At 39.3% G+C, this 21,501-nt stretch overlaps 1 protein-coding gene across 2 annotated transcripts in view; it reads right to left on the minus strand.

Moving 5' to 3' along the window:
• Positions 1-6,832: 6,832 nt before the first annotated feature.
• cadm1b (cell adhesion molecule 1b) overlaps positions 6,833-21,501 on the minus strand; it is a 158,338-nt gene continuing 143,669 nt past the window's right edge. For both annotated transcript variants that reach the window (XM_080428576.1, XM_080428575.1), the window contains 2 exons: positions 8,589-8,717; positions 6,833-6,984 (listed from right to left, as the gene is read on the minus strand). In XM_080428576.1, coding sequence (XP_080284702.1) covers positions 6,866-6,984; positions 8,589-8,717 — 248 coding nt within the window. In that variant the 3' untranslated portion in view covers positions 6,833-6,865. The remainder of the gene's footprint in view (positions 6,985-8,588; positions 8,718-21,501) is intronic.

The raw sequence follows: 21,501 nt of genomic DNA on the forward strand, positions 1-21,501 counted from the left end.
AAACACGCTCGCCCGCATTTTTTTCACCGACCAGCGGTTCTTGTATTCTTGTATTTGTTTTACAGATGATAAGGTTTGAAATAAGCTCAGGGTTAGGCATAGTTTTACCGAGGTTCAGTTTAGGAATAAGGTTATGTTTTGGCACCGTTTTACTGAGGTTACGTTTAGGAATAAGGTTATATTTAGGCATAGTTTTACTGAGGTTACGTTTAGGAATACCAGGTGAATCCCGGCGGGTTTGCCCCGGGGCGACTGTGTTTTGGGGCGAGTGTTTTGGTATTCAGACGGACATGGAAAGAGTGAAACAGATCTCCGATCTCAGTGGTGCTTGTGCTGAAACTTGACTCATGCAATAAGATATAAGGATAATCTGATAAACCACATGAACCCCAGTTTACGTATTCTGGGGGAAACATAAACCAAACATTGCCAATCTAGCTCACAGTTACAACGCGTCGCGTTCCGACGCGCTGTGAGCTCATAGATTGGCAATGTTTGGTCTTTTTAGTCACATATATCTTAATAATTCAACTTTTCCGAGGGCGAGTGGACGATTGTGTTCCAGCTGTCCTTCTGATGGATTTTTCTTGGCTGACAATGTTTCTATCGTCCATAAAATAGCTCTGAAAGTGATCCAAACGATCGTGTATGATGTAACTCTATGAGGCAGATCGTACTGTTTTCCTCAAGCTAAAATCGAATGGGGCGTTCCTGGGCGTTCCCATCTATCTCCGTGTGTATCTATATCTTGGATACAAAAAGTACCGTCCAATGAGAGTCGGAGGTGGGGGTGGGTCTAACGACAAGCCAATCAGCTAAATATCTTGTGATTGGTTTAGGGAAATTCGAATCCCCTCCCCCTTCTAATCGCTGACACTGCAGCCAATTTCAGACTGAAGCTCCACGCAGCTTCAGGCTCATAATCAGGCTAGTATATTCATGCATTCATATTACGTTTGGCAGTGTATGCACTAAGAAATCTGTTTGCAATAGAAAGGATTTAATTTCAAGAGTGAAATCTTAACAAAAATCTAAAATTAAGTCAATTGTATGATTTGTAAATGTCTCTACAATGTGCAGGTATTTAATGTTCCTCAATGGGAGTATTATATTTCAATGATCCGGAGAATGTGAGAGAAAAGCGGGTGGTTTGTAAGGTTAAACTATTCCCATTAAAGCTTGAATAATGTTATTGACCTTTAGCTGGGATAGATCACTTAAAATAATGGGAAATGGCTGCACTGACAGAATTATGACAGAATGGTTCATGGTTATAAATTACAGTAGGTCTTGTACTTGAAAATACCTATCAATTTGTCAAATCTCTAGCATCCACATGTCCATCAGAGAGCTTTGCTGGGAACACGTCTCTGTTTTTGCTAAGAGGGGCCTTTAATGCTGCTGTCTACATGAAAGAATATTGATAAAGCCAATGTGACTTACCTTATCTCAGTTACAATCAAAAATACTACAAATGAAGTTTTAAATAAACTTAAGTTAAATAAAGAAACGGCTTCATTCACGTCTGTATTTAACACAAGTTTCAGTGTGCTAATGATTATTTCAGGACAGGAAAACAGTAGAAAAAATTCCAACCACAGCCTTTAAACATTGATCTTTTTATTAAGACAAGTACTCATCTGATTTTTTCCCTTTTTTTGTAAAAATGTTTTGTGAACCAATACAAAATATGTATGGTAACATGAAGAACATTTTCTTCACTACAAAAACAAAAAAACAAAAACTAAAAAGTTGCCTGGGCACAGAAATTGTAGATTAAATGGCAAAACAAAACAACTAAGTGAGATCATAAAGAAAAAACTTCCCCAGGCATCTAACATGTGTTTCAACCAAATATCCAAGACGTTACTGATCATTCAAAAAACGTCTTGTCACAGTAAATACATCGTTTCATCTATGAAAATGTACTTGACAATGAATGTATTGACTCAAGTATACCATCGCATTATTTTGTACTGTGTGGTCACATTCTAATATCCATGGGAAACAGCTGATACCAAAAACGTACGACGAAAGAGAAGCATCTGAAGTGAACTTTCATCAACATCATTGTGATTTGGTTGACACTAAACTGTACATAAATTGATACTGGCTGCTTAACAAATCTAGTTTTATTTCTTTGTGAACTAGGACTATACAAAATAATATTTAACGTTTACTGTAACAGTGCACCATATTAAGAACACATAAACATGTACAACTGAGAGAGAAAAAAAACATGTACACCTTGTGGTTTTGTCACGTTTGAATAGCTGTCTGTGGTACTGGAGTATACACACTTAGGGCCAATAATTTGCATTCTACCTGAGATGCAAAACAACAACTATTAACACTCGTGAACCTGAGAGAGTGAAAACAAACATAATAATATCAAGTATTAAACACAATTTAATGATTCCCAACGATCCGTTATATTTTCTTGATAGCAACAGCGTTATGTTCCATTAACATAAATATTAAATTGCAAAACAAAGTCGATCATGCAGTTATTTTTCCACTTCCATGACACTCGTGATATTCTGTATCCTAAATAAATGGAATTCTGTTGCAGCTTGTCACCGCTTTTAGCTCTAATGTAATTAGCTCTCTGACAGTATGCATGAGCCTTGTCCCAAATAAATGAGCAATGCACAGAATGTAGTTATGGCCATAATTGATATTTTGGGGAGGGGGGGGGAGTAATTGATTAATTTAATAAATTGAATATTGTACTCTATGGAAGTTGCTGTTAGCACTCTGATAAAAATAAAATAAAACAAATATTTCAACGTTAAAATCAAATCATTATCAAGATTATTGTAGCTTATCTTTCCAGGTTATAATCATATAATCATAATAATGGACATTCATGGCATATAGACAACCTCAGTATACCTTTGCCTTGTAAGTTCTACTGTATAGAAATATACTGTACATGATACATCTTGGAGGATGACATGACATTTACCATATATGCCTCATTATCAAAGAAGGCACTAAATGAAGTCCTTCAGTCTTTTGCTTTATAATGACAGCTATCCAGAGTGGTTAAGGCAGTGGTTGTCCTTTTTGTCATATTATTTTCTAGTTGTTTATTTTATTAAATATTTTCTATTCAAGCAATACAATAAAATCACTCACTAACTGCCAAACAAACTATGTTATATACTGAATGTGGCCCCTTTTTGAACTAAAGTCATGTCATGGACATAAAGCATGCACACTTTGCACACTATGCCCACATGCGTGTGCATGTATTGGTGGGGGCGAGGATCTGTTGTTTTTCATGCCGAAGCAAGAAATTCATTTGGGTAGACGGATCTATAAGGGCTTGAGGCTGAGGAGGATGACAGTAATAAAAATGACCTTTCCCATACCCAGGCCTCTCAAAGCAAATCTCTGATAACTTGCAAGGGTTCTCTGCCCACGTGACTCTCTAAAACAGCCAATGGGTAAGATGTCATCACAGATAGAGAGTTAATACAACTGGCTCGTATTTGTGGCTTTTAATGCCTTAATTATACTTGCCAGTTTTGTGCACGAAAACAGCCAATCTACAAGGGTTAGCTGGTAGATCTTTATCTATCTTCGGTACACCACCGGGCAACTAAGTACAAAAAATCAGGCTTTAGTGTGTGTGTGTATGTGTGTGTTGTTGTTGTTGTTTCTATTTGTATACCACAGCTCACAAAACAATTCATCAGGGCAACAAAACAAAACAACAATGACAATAATCCAATACTTAGAAGCACGGAAATTTGATAAGCCCAGAGAATTTATGACATAACTTGACACTTAATTCACCACTGAAATGAAATTTGAATTGAAACTGTAACATTTTCTCTTCCCTACACACCACAATCACATAAAAGATAAATACCTAAGATAACAAAATGACTGGTTGAAGGTCCATGTAAAATTTCAAAAAGTATTCTCAATATATTAAACTCAATATATTACTAAATAATTTGTCCAAGAAAGACCAAGAACAAAATAAAACAGTTCTATTTATAGAGGCGCAGCCTGTACAGTGGAATCTTAACCTGTGCTGGAAGTCTTACAGTACAGTAGGTAATATGCAACATATTTGCCCACATATACAAGCACAGCGTTTGTATTTGGTCCATTGCTGACCTTTAAGGAGAAGTAAGAGGCTGTACCAGCATCGAATCAAAGATAGCATTTAAAAATTGTTGAAATGATCAATGTAGAATGCTGAGCGTTTTTCACCTACTACAAGCTATGATCAAAACACCAACATAAAATTGTCATAGAGATAAAGAACCGGGTTGCATTTAATATGACTTCTGATTGGAAAAAACAAACAAACAAACAAACAAACAAAAAACATCACTAATAATATGAATAGGGATCTTCATCCTATGATGTAATTTCCCTCATGGGCGAAAGCAGCATGACAATGCCTCGGTCTATTTTCAACCAATTACCCAAAAACCCATATATATCACATACACATAGTATATACTGTGTTCAATTCCATGTCACCTGCTGTCACATAATTATTGTCTCAGGTGCCATTCCGTAAAGTCCTAATCAAATACTGAACTGGCCCCCCATATCTGAGAATATCCAGATATGGTGCTCTTTCCAAACACCAGGGGCCATATGTATCAAGGGTGTGTGTGCATTAAAATTATGCTGAACAAAAATCTACGCAAAGCTCACCCGGTGGCTCACCTGGTGGAGCGCATACCATTAACGCTCAGTCCGACCCAGGTCCCATAATCCATTGTTTTGAGATGAAAAATCTGGCAAATGTGCAATTTCATATCGACTGACCCACTGAGGAGAAACATTTATGAGAATAGATGAGGATGGACAGTCTTAATTAAGTAAAATAATTCACAATTTTTTTTTATTATTGTCTTCAGTTGTTGCCAGTGAAAATCAGGCTTTGTCAGTCCGCCAATGGTCAATTCCCAAGTGCAATTTCGCATCGATTGGTCAACCCACTAAAATTGATGAGAATGGATGACGACGAACAGTCTTAATTGAGTGATACGAGTTCACAAAAACTTTATGTAAAAGTCATCTTCATCAGTGCACATGGTTGCACAGCCCCAAAATAACTTACAGGGTTGTACTCTGTCTGTGGTAGAGCGAAGAACTGGTTTGTTGAAAGGGAGGTGGCTCTGCTTGGATGATGCAGGTTTGAGACATTTACTGTATGGGGTCCAGAAAAGGTGTGGCGCATTAACAGTACCGACAGATTTTGAGTCCAATGCTGATCCTGATTTTGGAGAGTTCTAGACCATTACCGATTTTGGCCGAAAAGTGCACCATTATCTATTCAGTTTGATAAAGGTTTTTATTTGAGAATGTTTTACTAGAATGTATTTTATTTAAACACTTGAGCCCTATTCAAAAGAGTTGAGGTTGTAGATTTGCTATTTAAAAAAAAAAATCGGAATAATGAATTGCCCAAAATATAGGGACAGAAAGGTTGAAAGTGGTATATAAAGTGAAGTATCGGTCGGGCTCTAATTATCAGGGCCTGCACCATTCTGCACAACGTCCCAGGATGGCCCAGGATACCAGCCATGCGCTGGTTCTTTGAAGAGAGCCCTGCTGTCCCGTCACCTGCTCCAGTGAATGTGATATTGGTCTCGTGGGCGCTGATACACTTCTTCCGTTACATTTTAAAAAAATGGTGTCTGTTCTGAACCAACTCTATTTACGGCACATGTTTATTATTATTATTATTATTTATTTTTTACCAACATTTCAATTTCACAATCAGTTAAGTTATGCCTCTTCTGTGTTTAGCCATTGTCTCCCACATGTAATCTACAATAATAGCAACTTGGAAATGTATAGAGCGCTATTAACAGGTTAATTGTGGGTGTTTTTCCAGACCATTAGGGGTAAAAAAAAAAAAAAAAAAAAAAAAAACTCATGATGGAAAAAAGGTGCACGTGTTTTTTCATACAGGTACATCTGACGAAAAATGTCTGCACGGAGAAACACAGAAAAATCTGTACGCATTAGTGCAGATTCTGCACAACATTAGATACATATGGCCCCAGGTGTTACTTGCTGTTAGGAGCACAGACATCCATGGTACTTCCACCTTACGGGGACGTGATACATTCGGGGATGACAATGGTTAAAAAAAAGACTCCACATATGTGAGAGCCTGACCTCAAAGAGCCAGGTGAACCACATTGATCCAATACAATCACACAAGGCCTCTATGTACAGAATGAGTGATGCAGGTACAGTGAGATTTAGAATTGGCAGGAATGTTTGATTTTGACATTTTCGAGAAAAGTGTTGTTGATCTGTTTCTGACAATAACCGAAATGCGCAGTATTCGACCCATTGGCTTCTGGTAAGCGGTGCTTCTGTGAGCCCTGGTACAAGAGCTATTAGCAAGCTGCAGCACACACAGACACACCATGCCATTTTGTCTTTGAAAAGCCAGCTGCAAGGATCAGGTGGAGGACACAGACAAAGAAAGTCAACACGCATGGGAAAGAAAAAGAAAGAAAGAAAAAAAAAAACAGGGAGAAAAAAAACACAACTAAAGAAATAGAACAAGGCACAAAATTGTCTGTAAAATAATTGAACTGTACAGATCGGCCCCAGCAGTCCAGGATGGGGGTTGGAGATAGGAGAACCGATGACATTTCACACCGCTTGGTACTAGTCCTCTGATCCACTACATCTCCATTCCTTCTTCTCAGCCCCGTGCCCCCGCTACCTCACAAGTTCCACGCTCCGTTTGCAACACCCCCACCCACCCCGCCCACACCCACAGCCCCAACACACCTCCACCCACCCACTCAGTTAGATCTAGTGCTCCTACAGGTCCTCCCACCACCCCTCTCCTGGCCTCTCCAGATTAGATGTAGTATTCCTTCTTCTCGTCTGAGGTGTTGTGCCCGCCCTCCGCGTTGATGATGGCAGTGTCTGCGTCCGCTGCGTCGTCTGCCCCTTTGGCCTCATGCGTGAAGTATGTGCCTGAACAGGAAGAGAAAACAAATTGGTAACATCCGCCGTGCGTGTCGATTAGGGGTGTGCCGATTTCACGAAACGATACGATACGATATTGGGCTCACAACTTCGATATGATTTTGATACGATACGATACGCACTTTTTTATTATGAAAATATATAGGGGGGAGAAAAAAAGCAAATGCAAACAAATAATTCTGTTTTTGCATTATTCAGACATGCAAACTTGTAGCTTTTCAGCTACAATAGCCGTTTTGAATCCAAATAGGGCAATAGTGTGACACCTGACCCGAAAAAAAACAACATGTTGTCACCCTTTTCACCTCGGGGCTGTTTGCATGCCTGATTATTATTGTTAAAAAAAAAATCCAAAAAAGAAATCAAAACGATATTTCCCCCCCAAAACGATACATATCGCCACGAAAACGTATCGCGATATATCGTGGGACGATATATCGGCACACCCCTAGTGTCGATCCTGCATTCGTTATGGACATACTTGAACTAAGTATACATGGTCACGTAGGATGGCACCCTGCACATTTCACCAATTCCCCCCCCATGTGTTTAGTCCCCGTCACTTCCAACCACTACTTGTTGGTCTTGGAGATGGTGAAGACAAGTTTCCCGGAGTTTCAACAGGAGGGCATAACATGTGCGGACTGCAGAGGAAACATTGTCCCTCCCAGTTCTACTCCCTGCTGAACAGCTGCTCCGACCAACCTGTTGTAGGAGCAATATTGTAAAGTAGCCGAGTACATTTACTCAAGTACTGTACTTAAGTACAATTCTGAGGTATTTTTTTTTACTTTTGTAGAGTATTTCCAATTGTCTATACTTTTACTTCTACTCCACTACATCTCAGAGGCAAATATTGTACTTTTACTTCACTACAATTATTTGAAAACTTTTGTTACTTACTAGTTACTTTGCAGATATTACCCGTTATAAAACATACATTAACCACTTTAGCCCTATTTTATACATAGGCTTTTAGTACTTTTACTTTTGGTACTTTAAAGGAGGAGTTCACCCAAAAAATGACTTATTTTCTATCAATTGCACACCCTATGAAGCCTTGAATCCATGGATTATTTTTAGTTTTTGTCGCATTCCTAAGCTAATAATTTGATTCCCGTCTCCTACCGGCTAATGTATCCGGTAGGAGACACAAAGTAGATTATTTGTGTCTCCTACCGGAAATACACACGGTCATCAAATTATTGTCTTAGGAATGCCACAAAAACAAAAATAAATCCATGAAATCAAGGCTTCATGGGGTGTGTAATTGATAGAAAATAAGTAATTTTTTGGGTGAACTCCTCCTTTAAGTATATTTTGATACCAATACTTTTGTACTTTTACTCAAGTAACATTTTGAACACAGGCCTTTTACTTGTAACAAAGTATTTTTAGATCATAATATATATTGCTACTTTTACTTATATATTGTTACTTTTACTAATATCGGAGTACTTTCTCCACCACTGCGTAGGAGTTGTGCAGCTAGAGAATCGCGCTCAAAATCCTGAGTTTTAATGTAACCGTTGAGTGTAAACATCGGACCTGTATTAACTGTCATATTTTGCAGTGTACTGTTGGCTTTTTACCTTTGTGTCTTGCAAAGTACCGTCCAAGAACTATGAGTGCGCAGAGGATGGCGAACATCACCACCGCGACAACCCCTCCGATGACGGCGTGGTCAATTTTCTGCGGTGCCCCCTCGCCAGCTCTGGAATCTGAAAGTCACAATATCGGAAACAATTTATCATCAGTAAGCCCTTTCATCCAATCACTCATCGAACACTGACACATACAGTCCTTGAATACACTGTAAATTGGTTGTTACATACAGTATCTGGTATCTTTCACACAACAATGCTCAAAGGACTGCAAAGGAGTTTTGCCTAATTTAAGCTTTTGAAAGAAATAAGTGTTGTGTGACACATTACTTTTTTTTCCAGTTGAAAAATTTACACAATTTTGTAAAGCAACAACACTTCTTGTGCTCTCACCATGTGCCTACACAGCCTAGACAGCGAGCTAACCTTCCAATAAAAGCAATTGAAACAGGAGCCAAGGTTCAAGTATTTTAGTGGAATCCTTTTTGTGAAAGTGTAAATAAAAAATAAATGAATGCATGTTGTTTAACCCCTAATGCCATCTGGAATAGAATATAAGTATATTTCAGATGGTCTGTAGAGAATAAAACTACCTAAAGTATTCATTGTAGCTGACTGTAGAGCCCTTTTGAGTTCGTATAGTACCATTCAATGTGTGCACATACAGCATGTACAGTACAGTATGCCGATACTTCATAGATGCTTCAATCCACATAGGGCTGATAATGCTCTGAATGGTGCCTCAAATGCACAGGCAGAATGTGTAATGATGCTGCCAAGTGGAAAAAAACACAGTACCTCTTATTGATCCAGATCTTTTTTGTGTTCTTTGTCTATGAATTTCATCCATTTTAATTTCATAGCACAGTTTTATATTCCCAATACAAGACTGGGATCTGTTTTAATAGAACAATATTTGGATGTCTAATGTTAAGGGATTTTTGGATTATGCTCAGCAGACTAAGTTGCATGAAAATGTATTAATTGATTTGAATTCAGCTCACAAACCTTGTTCCATGTCAACCCACCTACCCTCTGAATAAGATTGTACAATGCTGTAATACTGTGTCCTGTGTTATACAGAAGACATACAACTAAATGCAAAAATCCATGGCATTCCCAAAGACAACCTCCACACACTGAATGAGCCAAATGGGAAGCTAAATACCATAACCAAAACTCCTTCCTGAGCTCCTGCAAATGGGTGGCTTTGGGAAATGGTTTAAGGCAGATAAATTACAATGATCCACTAGACATCCTCTGCAATTTAAACAGAGAGAGTCCACAAAACTGTAATACATTGTGATTTAAGAGGCAATATCTAGACATTCTAGACTTCAATCATCAGAAGTAGACAGAAAACTGGAGATAAATCGGAGCGTAGTGTCTCCACACAGAGAAATACATTGCAGCCTCAGGTGTCAAAGACTGTGTCATTGTCCACCATTTAGCCAGATTTATCTGTCCACCACCAAAGAATGAGGCACAATTTGAAGACTTTTAAGTCTCTAGCCTCTGAGTAGTTCAAAAGCATTTATCAATAGCCCATATCTGTGCACATTTAGAGTGATAGAGGAGGGGAGGGGGAGAGAATGTCTGCGCTGTTCTTTGCTGCATGAGAGAGCAGCTCAATTTTCCATCAATCTCCAGTCATGCTCTGAACTTGAAGATTTTGATAAAAGACGAATGGTGGGTGCAGATTTTCTTTACAGTGCAACGATAGTAAATTAACTTTGGATGTTTACTGTACGACATGTGTGACAGACAGACAGACAGACAGACAGACACGCGCACTCGCGGACACACGCGCACTCGCGGACACACACACACACACACAATCTGCTGTGCACTTACGGTACAAATTAATATACACATGCTTATGTGTGTGTGCACATGCTCCTACATTAAGTGCCATAGTAATGGTTTGGTTCCCACTTTGGTGTATTTTTTGTCACTGTGTATTTGCACATACGTGAAATTTGTCCTCTGCATTTACCCATCCTATAACTACTAGGAGCAGTGAGCGCTATTAGTACAGCGCTCAGGGAGCAGTTAGGGCTAAGTGTCTTGCTCAGGGACTCTTTGACACATATAGACCGCAGAGCTGGGATGTGAATTGGGGACCTTCTGTTTCCCAGGCCCCCTCTCTACCCACTCAGCTACGGTCGCCCCACTGCTACTACTGCAGTAACACTAGCGTTACTACTATCACTGTTCCTTCTTTTACTATTGATAATAATAATGATAGAATATTTTTCTACCACTCAATCCTGCATGACCGTATGAGTGAAACACTCAAAAAACACACGCACGCACACACACAACTTCAATAGCAACACAACAGCCACAAGTCCCACTGAGTCAACAGAAAGATGTTGTGATGTAAGTGAACTGGGATGAGTGTGTGCTTTGCGTCAGTATTTATGTTACGCACCACCGTTTGTTTACTGTGTCAGGAAGCTCTGACAGCATAGTTCATCTCCTGGCAATGGTGCTAATGAAAAGAACCCACTAAAAGTGCAGTAAAAGGTACAGACCCCCCCCCCCCCTTCTCTTACACACACACACACACACACACACACACACACACACACACACACACACACACACACACACACACACACACACACACACACACATAAACACACACAAAAATGTGATGTGTCAATGAATCTGATTTTAAGAAGTTTAAGATTGGATTTTCAGTTGCCAAAACATTTGCCCAGCAGAAACACTGAACGCATCTATAAAAGCCGTTGCTTCTGTAACATTATCCTTTACGTTGTGTTTCATGGGGCCCTCTTATTGATTGATTCATCACCCTATAGCAGGGCTGGGCGATATGACTTCAGATCAATATCACGACTATTTCAAACTTTTGCCTCAATTGCGATTAATGAACGATTATTTTATACACTTTTTTGTCTGTACTTTAAATGTACAGGTGCAGCAGTTGATCGAACTATAGCCAACTACATTTTTTGTTGTTGATAAAACCTAAATGGTTTTAATAAAGTAATAGATTTTCATAAATAGTGAAAATAGCCAATCTACAAGTTCATAACGTGTCGCATCGCAACACGTTGTAGAACGGCTGCTTTCGCTATTTTGCCACCAATGTACATACTGTATGTATAATATAGAGCTTAAGTGGTTAATCAGACTAATCGATTTAGTCGATTATATCAAATCTATCCGAATTGTTTTATGTCGATTCGTTGAAATATAAGAAATAAAAAACGATATATTAAAAAACCTGCTTCTCGATTATTCAATTAATCGACATGAGCAACTTTAAGTCGATGAGGTTCTAAATGTCGGTTTCAATACATTTCCAGTTAATTGCCCAGCCCTACTAGCACTGCACAATGTTTAGTTGTTGTTACGAACGCGGAAGGAGGCGCGGCTTCGCCGCGCCTCCGACCAAGTGGAGCTTACTATGTAACCGTGCTCGGGTTGTGTGTGTGTGTGTGTGTCTGCGTCTCTGTGTTCATGCACTGCCTGTGTGTAGTCGCCAGAGTGCGCCAGAGTGCAGGAATTTAGACAATGCTCTGATTAAAATGCACAACATCCTGCAAAAAACACACACACACACACACACACACACACACACACACACACACACAATGTCAATGTTCTCTCCCCATCACGGTGAAATAACACGGATTACAAGTCCGTAAATACACAACATTTTCGAGCTGCGTTCGCTTCCAGCGTTCGCGCGTCTTACTTGTGGTAAGAGTGCAAGTGCAACTAGAATACCAGTTGTTTACAATTAAAAGCAAAAAATACAACAGCCTTCATATCCTTAAATCTTAAATAAACTGAATTCTATCATGTCATTAATGTGGATATCTAGTCTCCGTAGCCCTGACGCGGCGCAGCTCACTGCGCAAGGCGTGTTGACATGCCCACACCTCAGTCCCGACAGGATGTGCACACAGCCATGGGGATTTATGGGGGAATAAAGAGGATTTGCAACCGATGCACCGACTCTGTCCCGCGGTGAGATCTACTCCACTGAACTACGTTTTCACATGCTTTATGGCTCCTCCTTTCTGTCTCTGTACAACAATGACTAATTGCAGTGCTGGCTCAGCATCAGACATTCTGTCAGACTAGCAGCCGGCTGCCTATTTTCATTTTGGATTACTACTGTACACGAGCACTCTGCCGTGCACATACTGTACACATGAATATACACATGCTTGTGTGTGCACAGGCTCCTACATTAAATGCCATATTAAGACCTGAGGCCGATTCTACAAATTTGTCTTCTAAATCCCAACAGTTTTCTGAAAAAAAATATGTTTCTATATCAGTGGTGCTCAAACTTTTTCATGTCAAGGACCCCCAAAATGATATGTATTTGGCCGCCGACCCCCATCTCAAAATGTTTTGTTCCAGGGACCCCCAGAAGCAAAGAATAGAGAATTGGAAAATGTTCACGCTTTAAACAATATATATTCCAAGCTTTGCAGACATTTTCACAATTTTTCAAAAATAGCAGATCTACAAGCTCGTAGCGCGGCACTCGGTGCACTCGGCGCTATTTTTGAATAGCCAAAGTGTAAAATAATGCTTTTTTTAGCTCAAATCAAAAAGTGACACAGATGCGTTCCAGGTCTTAATGGGTTAAGGACATAGTAATAATTTGGTTCCCACTTTGGTGTATTTTTTATCACTTGTATATTTGCACACACGTGAAATTTGTCCTCTGCATTTACCCATCCTATAACTACTAGGAGCAGTGAGCGCTATTAGTACAGCACTCAGGGAGCTGTTAGGGCTTGCTAACTGCTCCCTGTGTCTTGCTCAGGGACTCTTTGACACATAGACCGCGGAGCTGGGATGTGAATTGGGGACCTTCTGTTTCCCAGGACCCCCTCTCTACCCACTCAGCTACGGTCGCCCCTACTGCTACTACTGCAGTAACACTAGCGTTACTACTATCACTGTTCCTTCTTTTACTATTGATGATGATGATGATGATAATTATAGCATATTTTTTTCTACCACTCAATCCTCAATCTTGCATACACGTGTGAGTGAAACACTCAAAACACATGCATGTGCTACACACACACACACGCACACGCACGCACACACACGCACACGCACACGCAGACACAGACACAGACAGAAACAAACACACTTCAATTTACAGATGCAATTTCATGGATGTAATTGAAACAATTCTTCTCTTGCATTGATGGAGGAACACATTCGCAGACACGGTTCCTTTACATTTCCCTTTTCTAGACAGAGGGGAGTGAAGGTGGAGGTTGCTATAAAATGTGTTCAAGCATTAATTGTCAATAGTCATTCGACAGACACTGAATTGCGAACATTAGTTTCACTTGTAGTTTCCAAAGGGAGTTAATATCTTGAACATCGTTGATCTCGGGGGGCAGAAACCTCGTAACTCCACATTTTAACTTTTTATGTTTTTTTTGTAAATTAATGCCCTACTTCATCTTACTACAGTGTCACACGAAAGTAGTACAAATAGACATTCTACAAGCTCGCAATGCGCTTGTACTGTACATCTGCTATTCATGCTATTTAAAAAACATGTTTTAAGTGACAGTGGTCTGTCTGTGCACATGTTTAATAAATATTGAACCAATGAAAAGGAGCGTGTGACTAAATAATAACTACATTGGATGATCCATTGGAACACGGGTTATTTTGACCATTTCATGGAAAGTAACGCTTTTGGACATATGAGGTTTCCACCCCACAGTCGACGACACATACTTTTTTTATTTTACTGTGACAGTGTAGCTGGTATTTTCACCTTGTGTGTGTGTGTGTGTGTGTGTGTGTGTGTGTCATCATGGCAAAATGTGGTCCTGGAAACGCTCCCACAGAAGTGGTCTCCAGTACTTTGCCAGGTTTTTATGTCTGTCTGCGGACAGATTTTGCCAACACAATAGTGTCACTACCGTGCAAGAAGCAGTCACGAAACTTTACATGTGTGTAGTTGAGATCAGAATTGAAGATTTTTGATTGATTAAAGGTAGGGTAAGTGATTTGCGTTGGTTAAAATAATTGTTAAATAGCTCTATATTCTGATAGTAGTCATTGCTATAGAGTGTTTGTTCAGTATTAGGAGTCTCCTTGTCACTCCACCTCTTTATAAAACAGAAAATGCATTTTCGTTTCAGTTTCAGTTTAATTTCCAATTTTATCCAATCAGGATAGAGAACTCAATCAGGATACTGACACTAAGAAATGAGCAGACAAAATTGGAACTGGAACACTATACAAATTAAGCTTAAAAATTGGTACTTTCTCCTGATTGGCTGAGATTTTGACACCTACCGAAAAATGTATTTTCTGTTTATTAAAGAGCTGAAGAGACAGGGAGACATCTGTTACTGAAAAAACACTAGCAATGATTACTATCAGAATATAGTATTTTAACCTTTTAACAAAATACTTTTTGTTTTAACCAAAAAACATCACTTACCCTACCTTTAACAGTTCATTTCTCACATGTTCCATTGCACCACACGGCTGGTGTGATCACATTGCAAGATGGGCTCTAGTTTTGTCATATTGTTCCTATTGTACCAATGATGAGCAGAACTGGAACACATGCCATTGCTCTCCTGCTATATAGAACTCCATTGTCCTTGCACCTGAACAAAGATGTACAAATGCAACCACAACACAACTTTAACCCTAACCCTCCGACCCCTAGCCACCCGACCCCCACTCTATACCAAATCTCTTCACCTATAATACACTAGGGACAAAGGGACACTAGGATTTGTGTGGTAAACAAACAAGCTAAAGCACTGTAGAAGAGTAAGTCTGAATGTGACTAATGAAACGAAAACTTTACTGCACCTTTTCTAAGAAAAATGGAGAGCGACAAATAACACATCTACACAAAAGCCAGCATTGTTCCCCCTGGTGCCCTCGCCTCGCTCTCTTTTCAAAACATTTTCCCAGTGTGTGGAGCAAGGCAAGGGAAAAGATTGTCATTCTAACAGAAATCTCAGTCCTGCTTCAAGGACGAAGTGCTTTGGGTTTTAAATGTTTTTGAGCCAAGAAAAGTGTGAAAACACTTTGATGGCCTTTTTCTCAAGAGTTACAGTTTTCAGAATCACATAGTTCTATAAAGTGTACTTCCAAAACGTTTTGGTCAATCTAGGTTGGTCAACGCGAAAACATTCAAATAGATCTTTTTATAATCGATTGTAAAAAAAATCGATTACTCTGATTATACTTGGTTGTCTTTTTAACAGTGTCACGCTAAAATTGCTGATCTACAAAGCTTGTACTGTAGATCTGCTGTTTTTGATAATGTTTTGCGAGAAATGGGAGACGGGCTTGCTGTTACCATGGATATTATTATTATTATTATTATTATTATGTATACAGTCACTACATCGGTGATCACGACCATGAGGGGAGTGATCATTGTTTGTATAAGTATGTATCCATATAGAATCCCATGTGCATCCCTGCGGTGCGGTTGGTGCGGTTCGTTCAGTAACAGGAGTCTCCCTGTCTCTCCAGCTCTTCAGTAAACAGAAAATGCAGTCTCAGGTCAGGATACCATCAGGATACCAATTGTATCCAATCAGGAAAGATAACTCACACAGGATATAGGATAAACAAGTGAATTTGGAAGTGACGCGTGAGCAGCCAAAATTGGTGATAAATGGGCACTCTCTCCTGATTGGCTGAAATTGGCAACCCACCTGAAAATGTATTTTCTGTTTATTAAAGAGCTGAGAGACGGGGAGACCCCTGTTATTGAACAAATACTCTATAATGATTACTATCACAATATAGAGATTTAATTTAATTACAAAAAAACTTGTTTTAACCAAAAAATATCACTTTTCCTAAGTTCCTATCACACAACGATTTGGCTGTAGTAACTCTGAGGACCCCTTAGGGGTCCCGGACCTCCTGTTGAAGACCCATGCTGTAAACAGTGAATATAAAACTGAAGTTTGACTGTTTTAAAATAAATGATCACAATATTGGTCTGAAAAATCACAAATAGATATTCTTCCCAAACTGTTCACCCCTAGGGGGGTAGCTCTGTTACTCCAGTGTGAGATCTAACATTAAGCAGCCATGCAGTTTACACTGCAACACTTCCAAATGAGTTGGTCTCCTCTGGAGTCCCATTAGTTGGTTGGTTCTGTCAGCCCACCAGAGGCCAACATTCCTGCACTCCTTCCCCTCATTGTCGTTCCCAGGGATTGAGTTGGCAAACTTTTCTGTTACTGCTTTATCACTCCTCTAGCCTCCTGTCGGCTCCCTCCTGCCTCCCATGCAGATCTACATGTAGGGTTCCATTTGTACATACGAATAAAAACCATAACCATTTTTGTGTGTGTGTGTGTGTGTGTGTGTGTGTGTGTGTGTGTGTGTGTGTGTGTGTGTGTGTGTGTGTGTGTGTGTGTGTGTGTGTGTGTGTGTGTGTGTGTGTGTGTGTGTGTGTGTGTGTGTGTGTAACAAATATCAAACATATCAGACAGCTTACATTTCCCCAAAAGACAATGCATGTATTTAAAGGTAGGGTGAGTGATATTTCTTGGTTAAAACAAAATGTTTTTTTGTTAAAAGGTCTATATTGTGATAGTAATCATTGCTATAGAGTGTTTGTTCAGTAACAGGAGTCTCCCTGTCTCTCCAGCTCTTTATTAAACAGAAAATACATTTTAAGGTGACAAAATTTCAGCCAATCAGAATATAGTACCCATTTATCAGCTTCATTTTTATAGTGTTCCAGTTCCAATTTTGTCTGCTCATTTCTTAGTGCCATCGCTTCCAATTTCCCTTTAAATTTGCCTTTTAATCTGTATCCTGACTGAGTTCTCTATCCTGATAAAGACCTAATAAAGACCTGGTAAGACATGGAGACTCCTGTTACTGAACAAACACTCTATAGCAATGATTACTATCAGAATATAGAGCTATTTAACACTTATTTTACCAGATATAAGTGTGATCAGAAATTTGACCAAAAGCAGGGATAAAACATATCTTATCTCCACCGGCGATACAAATGAATGAACTGAGGGAAAAGGCAGAGACATGGATCTTGCCTTTCACCCCCCCCCCCCCCCCCAGCAAATAGAACCCTGTCTACATATTCTTTCAACATGTAAATTACTTTAAAATACCAGTTTGAACTACTATGAACAATCATAGAGTATTACATCATGTAATACTCTATGATTGTTCATAGTAGTTCAAACTGGTATTTTAATGAAAACATATGATTTCATGCCAGATGGTGCTTGAGGGATGAATTAATAATACAGTTGCAAGAGGGACGAAGAAGTCGCTCCTTTTTTTTTTATTGCTTCCCTCAGCAAACGTCAGATATGGGCAGGGTTCCAACTGTTTTGCCCTGGGATTCAAGCCTGGCTCTCTGTAAACTATTGACTTTGACAAAGACTGCTACAGTGTGAGCTTATTTCATATTCAGTATAACATCCATTATACATTTACTAGAAAAATGTACTCTCACGTGTATCATTAACATTTTAAGTGCACCATTTGAGGTAATTTAGTAATTTTTCCCCGTCTCGATTTATTTATCTACATCCTTGTTGAAATACTCTAGGGTTTCTCTCCTTTTGCCTACAGTTTTTTGTCATTCTTTCAACATTCTTCTAATTGTGGAGTAACACATATTGTAACGTGAAAAATTGCCCATTTTAATTGGTCTCAGGGGAAGCATCATGTTAAAAAAGTATTCCACTGCAGTAACATTGTTTTGTTATTTGGGTTAGTTCTCGTTGTGCTCTAGTTGGCAAATTAATTCTGTCGAGCCTCATCAGGCTTAAAATAATAATATAATGTGTATTGCTTTTACCACTGACTTTTCCATGTTTTTTCATGGCATGGATGACATCACAAAAAACTAACTCAACACTGTAACTTGCTGTACCACAAAACAGCAATTAACGTAATAATTTGTTGCGCAGCAGAGAGCAAAAACACACCACAAATTGTACTGAAGCTAGTGATTTGTTGATGACCTACACGCCTACATTATTAATAACTTTCTGTTGAACTTTGGTCGGGGAGGCAATGTGTTATTAGACTCTGTGGCTGTAGTTTGAGAGTGGTAATGTTAATATTCACCGGCAGCACAATTGAGGTGCTTTGGAAGATATGACATACAGTGACAAGCTTCACTTCTGCACCAATCGAGGGACAACACAGTATAAGAACACTTCTTTTATGGCAATTTGTTTTGCCATTTTAATATCGGTCTGTGCATCCAATTCAGCCAAAAATAATTCTCAAAAAAAAGGGGAAGAGGGACATAACTTGTTTGCTGGTTAGATATGGCTGTTATTAATCAAACTTGCACGGTGTCAGCGGAAATTTACTGACACCCCCACATCAGGCACGCTACATCCACAACAACAGTTTAGGCTCACAATACTGATGGGAGATTTTGTTAGATCCTGCGTTGAACTCGGAAATATAGTGCGCAGTGTCATTACTGCTCAAGTAAACTAGAGGCCTACTGTATGTCTTGTTTTTCTTCAGCTTGCTCTCAGCCAGGTGTGCTTGTGTACGTCACATGTTAACCATGGAATACATTGTTCAGAATGTCCAGTTTGGACCCCCCTCTCTCTTATACAATAACTGCAGCTACTCTGATTTGGAAATTGCAACCGTTCATATTGCAAATGTTACTAATGTACCAACCCATCATTTAAGGCCACGTTTAAACAACAACGATCTCTAGAGAAAACGGCAAAATAGAATATCAGATGTGCCGTCCGTTTAGACGGCAACGGCGTTATCGGGGGTTGAAAACGCAATAATGTGAAACTAGGCTACGGCTATTTGAAAATAACCGATCTACAAGCTCACAACGCTCCGCGATGCACCGCGTTCTGAGCTTGCAGATCTGCTATTTTCAAAAAATAAATAAATAATGAGAAAATAAAAAGAGTAATGTTGGATTTTTTAAAAACATTTTAACAACACAAATCTTGTATGAGTTTCCCTGGCACAAAATATTTTCAGATGGGGGGGGTCTGTGGACAAATACATATTAATTTGACATGAAGATGTTTAAGAACCACTGGTTTAAACAACATTAGGAAACAAGCCCAAATAAGCAACTACACTTTAGAAACAAACCCAAAGTCGCTTATAATAAGCGGACATGGCAACCAAACAAACAACTGTGATAGGAAGTAGAACGTAAGTTGTTCTACGCATGCGTTACTGGGATATCGGGCAGTGAGTTACCGCATGCACACTGCAGCGTTTTCAATCACTGTTGCGTCTCTGTGTAAACTCAGAATAAAAAGTTTAAAAAAACAGTTCAAAGTACAAATAGTTCAATACAGTTCACAAAAATGTCTCTTGTCTCTGACAGCTAAGGAGTGAGGACGCACTTAGCCGCTAAGTGCAAGGACACGCTTAACAAAGGGAGGGGGCATTGATCGTTACAATACTGTTTTCTGAAGTGCATATTATATGGGCCACACGCAGATGCTTAACGTATTTATTTTTTTGCAGCAGTCTTTGGCAGGTCATTGGCAGCACAAGGACTGCTACATTATCAGCCATAGGATTTCCACAATCGGTAAACTCAGAGTCAGACCTTAGGAAAACCTCAAAACGAAAGCCTTAATGCGGTTTAATGACATTCAGTGAGATCTTTTTCTGGACCAGCAATTGGGGTTTTAGGATACATTCAGTAAAATACCTGATGTATATTAACAGCTGATTAACTCTTATAGCCTACTATAGATCTGAAGAACCATAATACCCTTTCCAGTCCAGTCCAGACAATTATACTGTACCTTATATGATATCTTATCCTCCCCTCCTGTTGTGAGGGAGGGGATGGGGTTACTTGAGGCTTACCCGGGATATGATGTCCCTGCCTCGGATCACCTCTGAGCTTCTGACGAGCTGGAGCTTTATAGCCGTAGGCTCCCTTTATTCCCCTTGAGCTGAAGAATCAGGGTGTACATCCTACCCTCTGCCCAATGAAAACATGACTGCTGGCGCAATACTAACCCCTAACACCACTTTCTTTCTTTTTTCTTCATTTTTTGGTCTGATGCTGGCAACAGCACATGCCATAGATATTGAAAACGTATTTTATTAGATGGTATGGTATAATTTGCTCAATCATGCTGTAATTATAACACGATATACTGCAGCACATTCAGAAAAGGGTTGCATAAAGCCCTTAATAACTTAGATTTCTATTAAATTTAAGGCAACTGAATAAAGTATTAAGGTTCAGTGACTGAAATATTAATATGTCAGTGTTCATCCCAGTCAACATGGCTATTGTCAAATTTATTTTACAATCGTTATTGACCTTTAAACCAAAACGAAACAATGAAAATTTCAAGCACATAATGATTGTTACAGAACATCAATGACTCATCTCTCCCTATAGGGGCCTAACAGGCAGCACATATTTTAATACACTGCAATACTTGTCAATACAAAACTTTTGAAAACATCCTTTAATTCCAAAATGACAGATGAAACTAAAGACAAACAGCTGTGAGATTCAGGGCTATACGGTGGCATTTGCTCCTTCTTACTAGAAAACCATCTTCAAGTCTAAGAGAGCTGCTCTTTCACACCAGTTGCTAGGCTACACCCAGAAGGGCAAAAAAAAAAGCCTACCAGAGGAGTGAAATGATCACATGAGTGTGAAAGGATCACATTGTAAATTAAAAGCTATATTCCATATTAACTCCAAGCCGAAAGAAAAGAAGTAACATCTTTCACTGAAGTAGATACAGTACCACGTGCAGGACCTGCAGCTAGTGTGGATCACTGAGTGAGAACAACTTGAAAGATGTGCCTGTTCATTCAGGTGGAAGAAACCCTTTGCAGTTTCACTGTAGAACTATATGCCTCA

Source organism: Gymnoscopelus braueri (assembly GCF_963280865.1).
Source record: "Gymnoscopelus braueri genome assembly, chromosome: 5".
NCBI lineage: Eukaryota > Metazoa > Chordata > Actinopteri > Myctophiformes > Myctophidae > Gymnoscopelus > Gymnoscopelus braueri.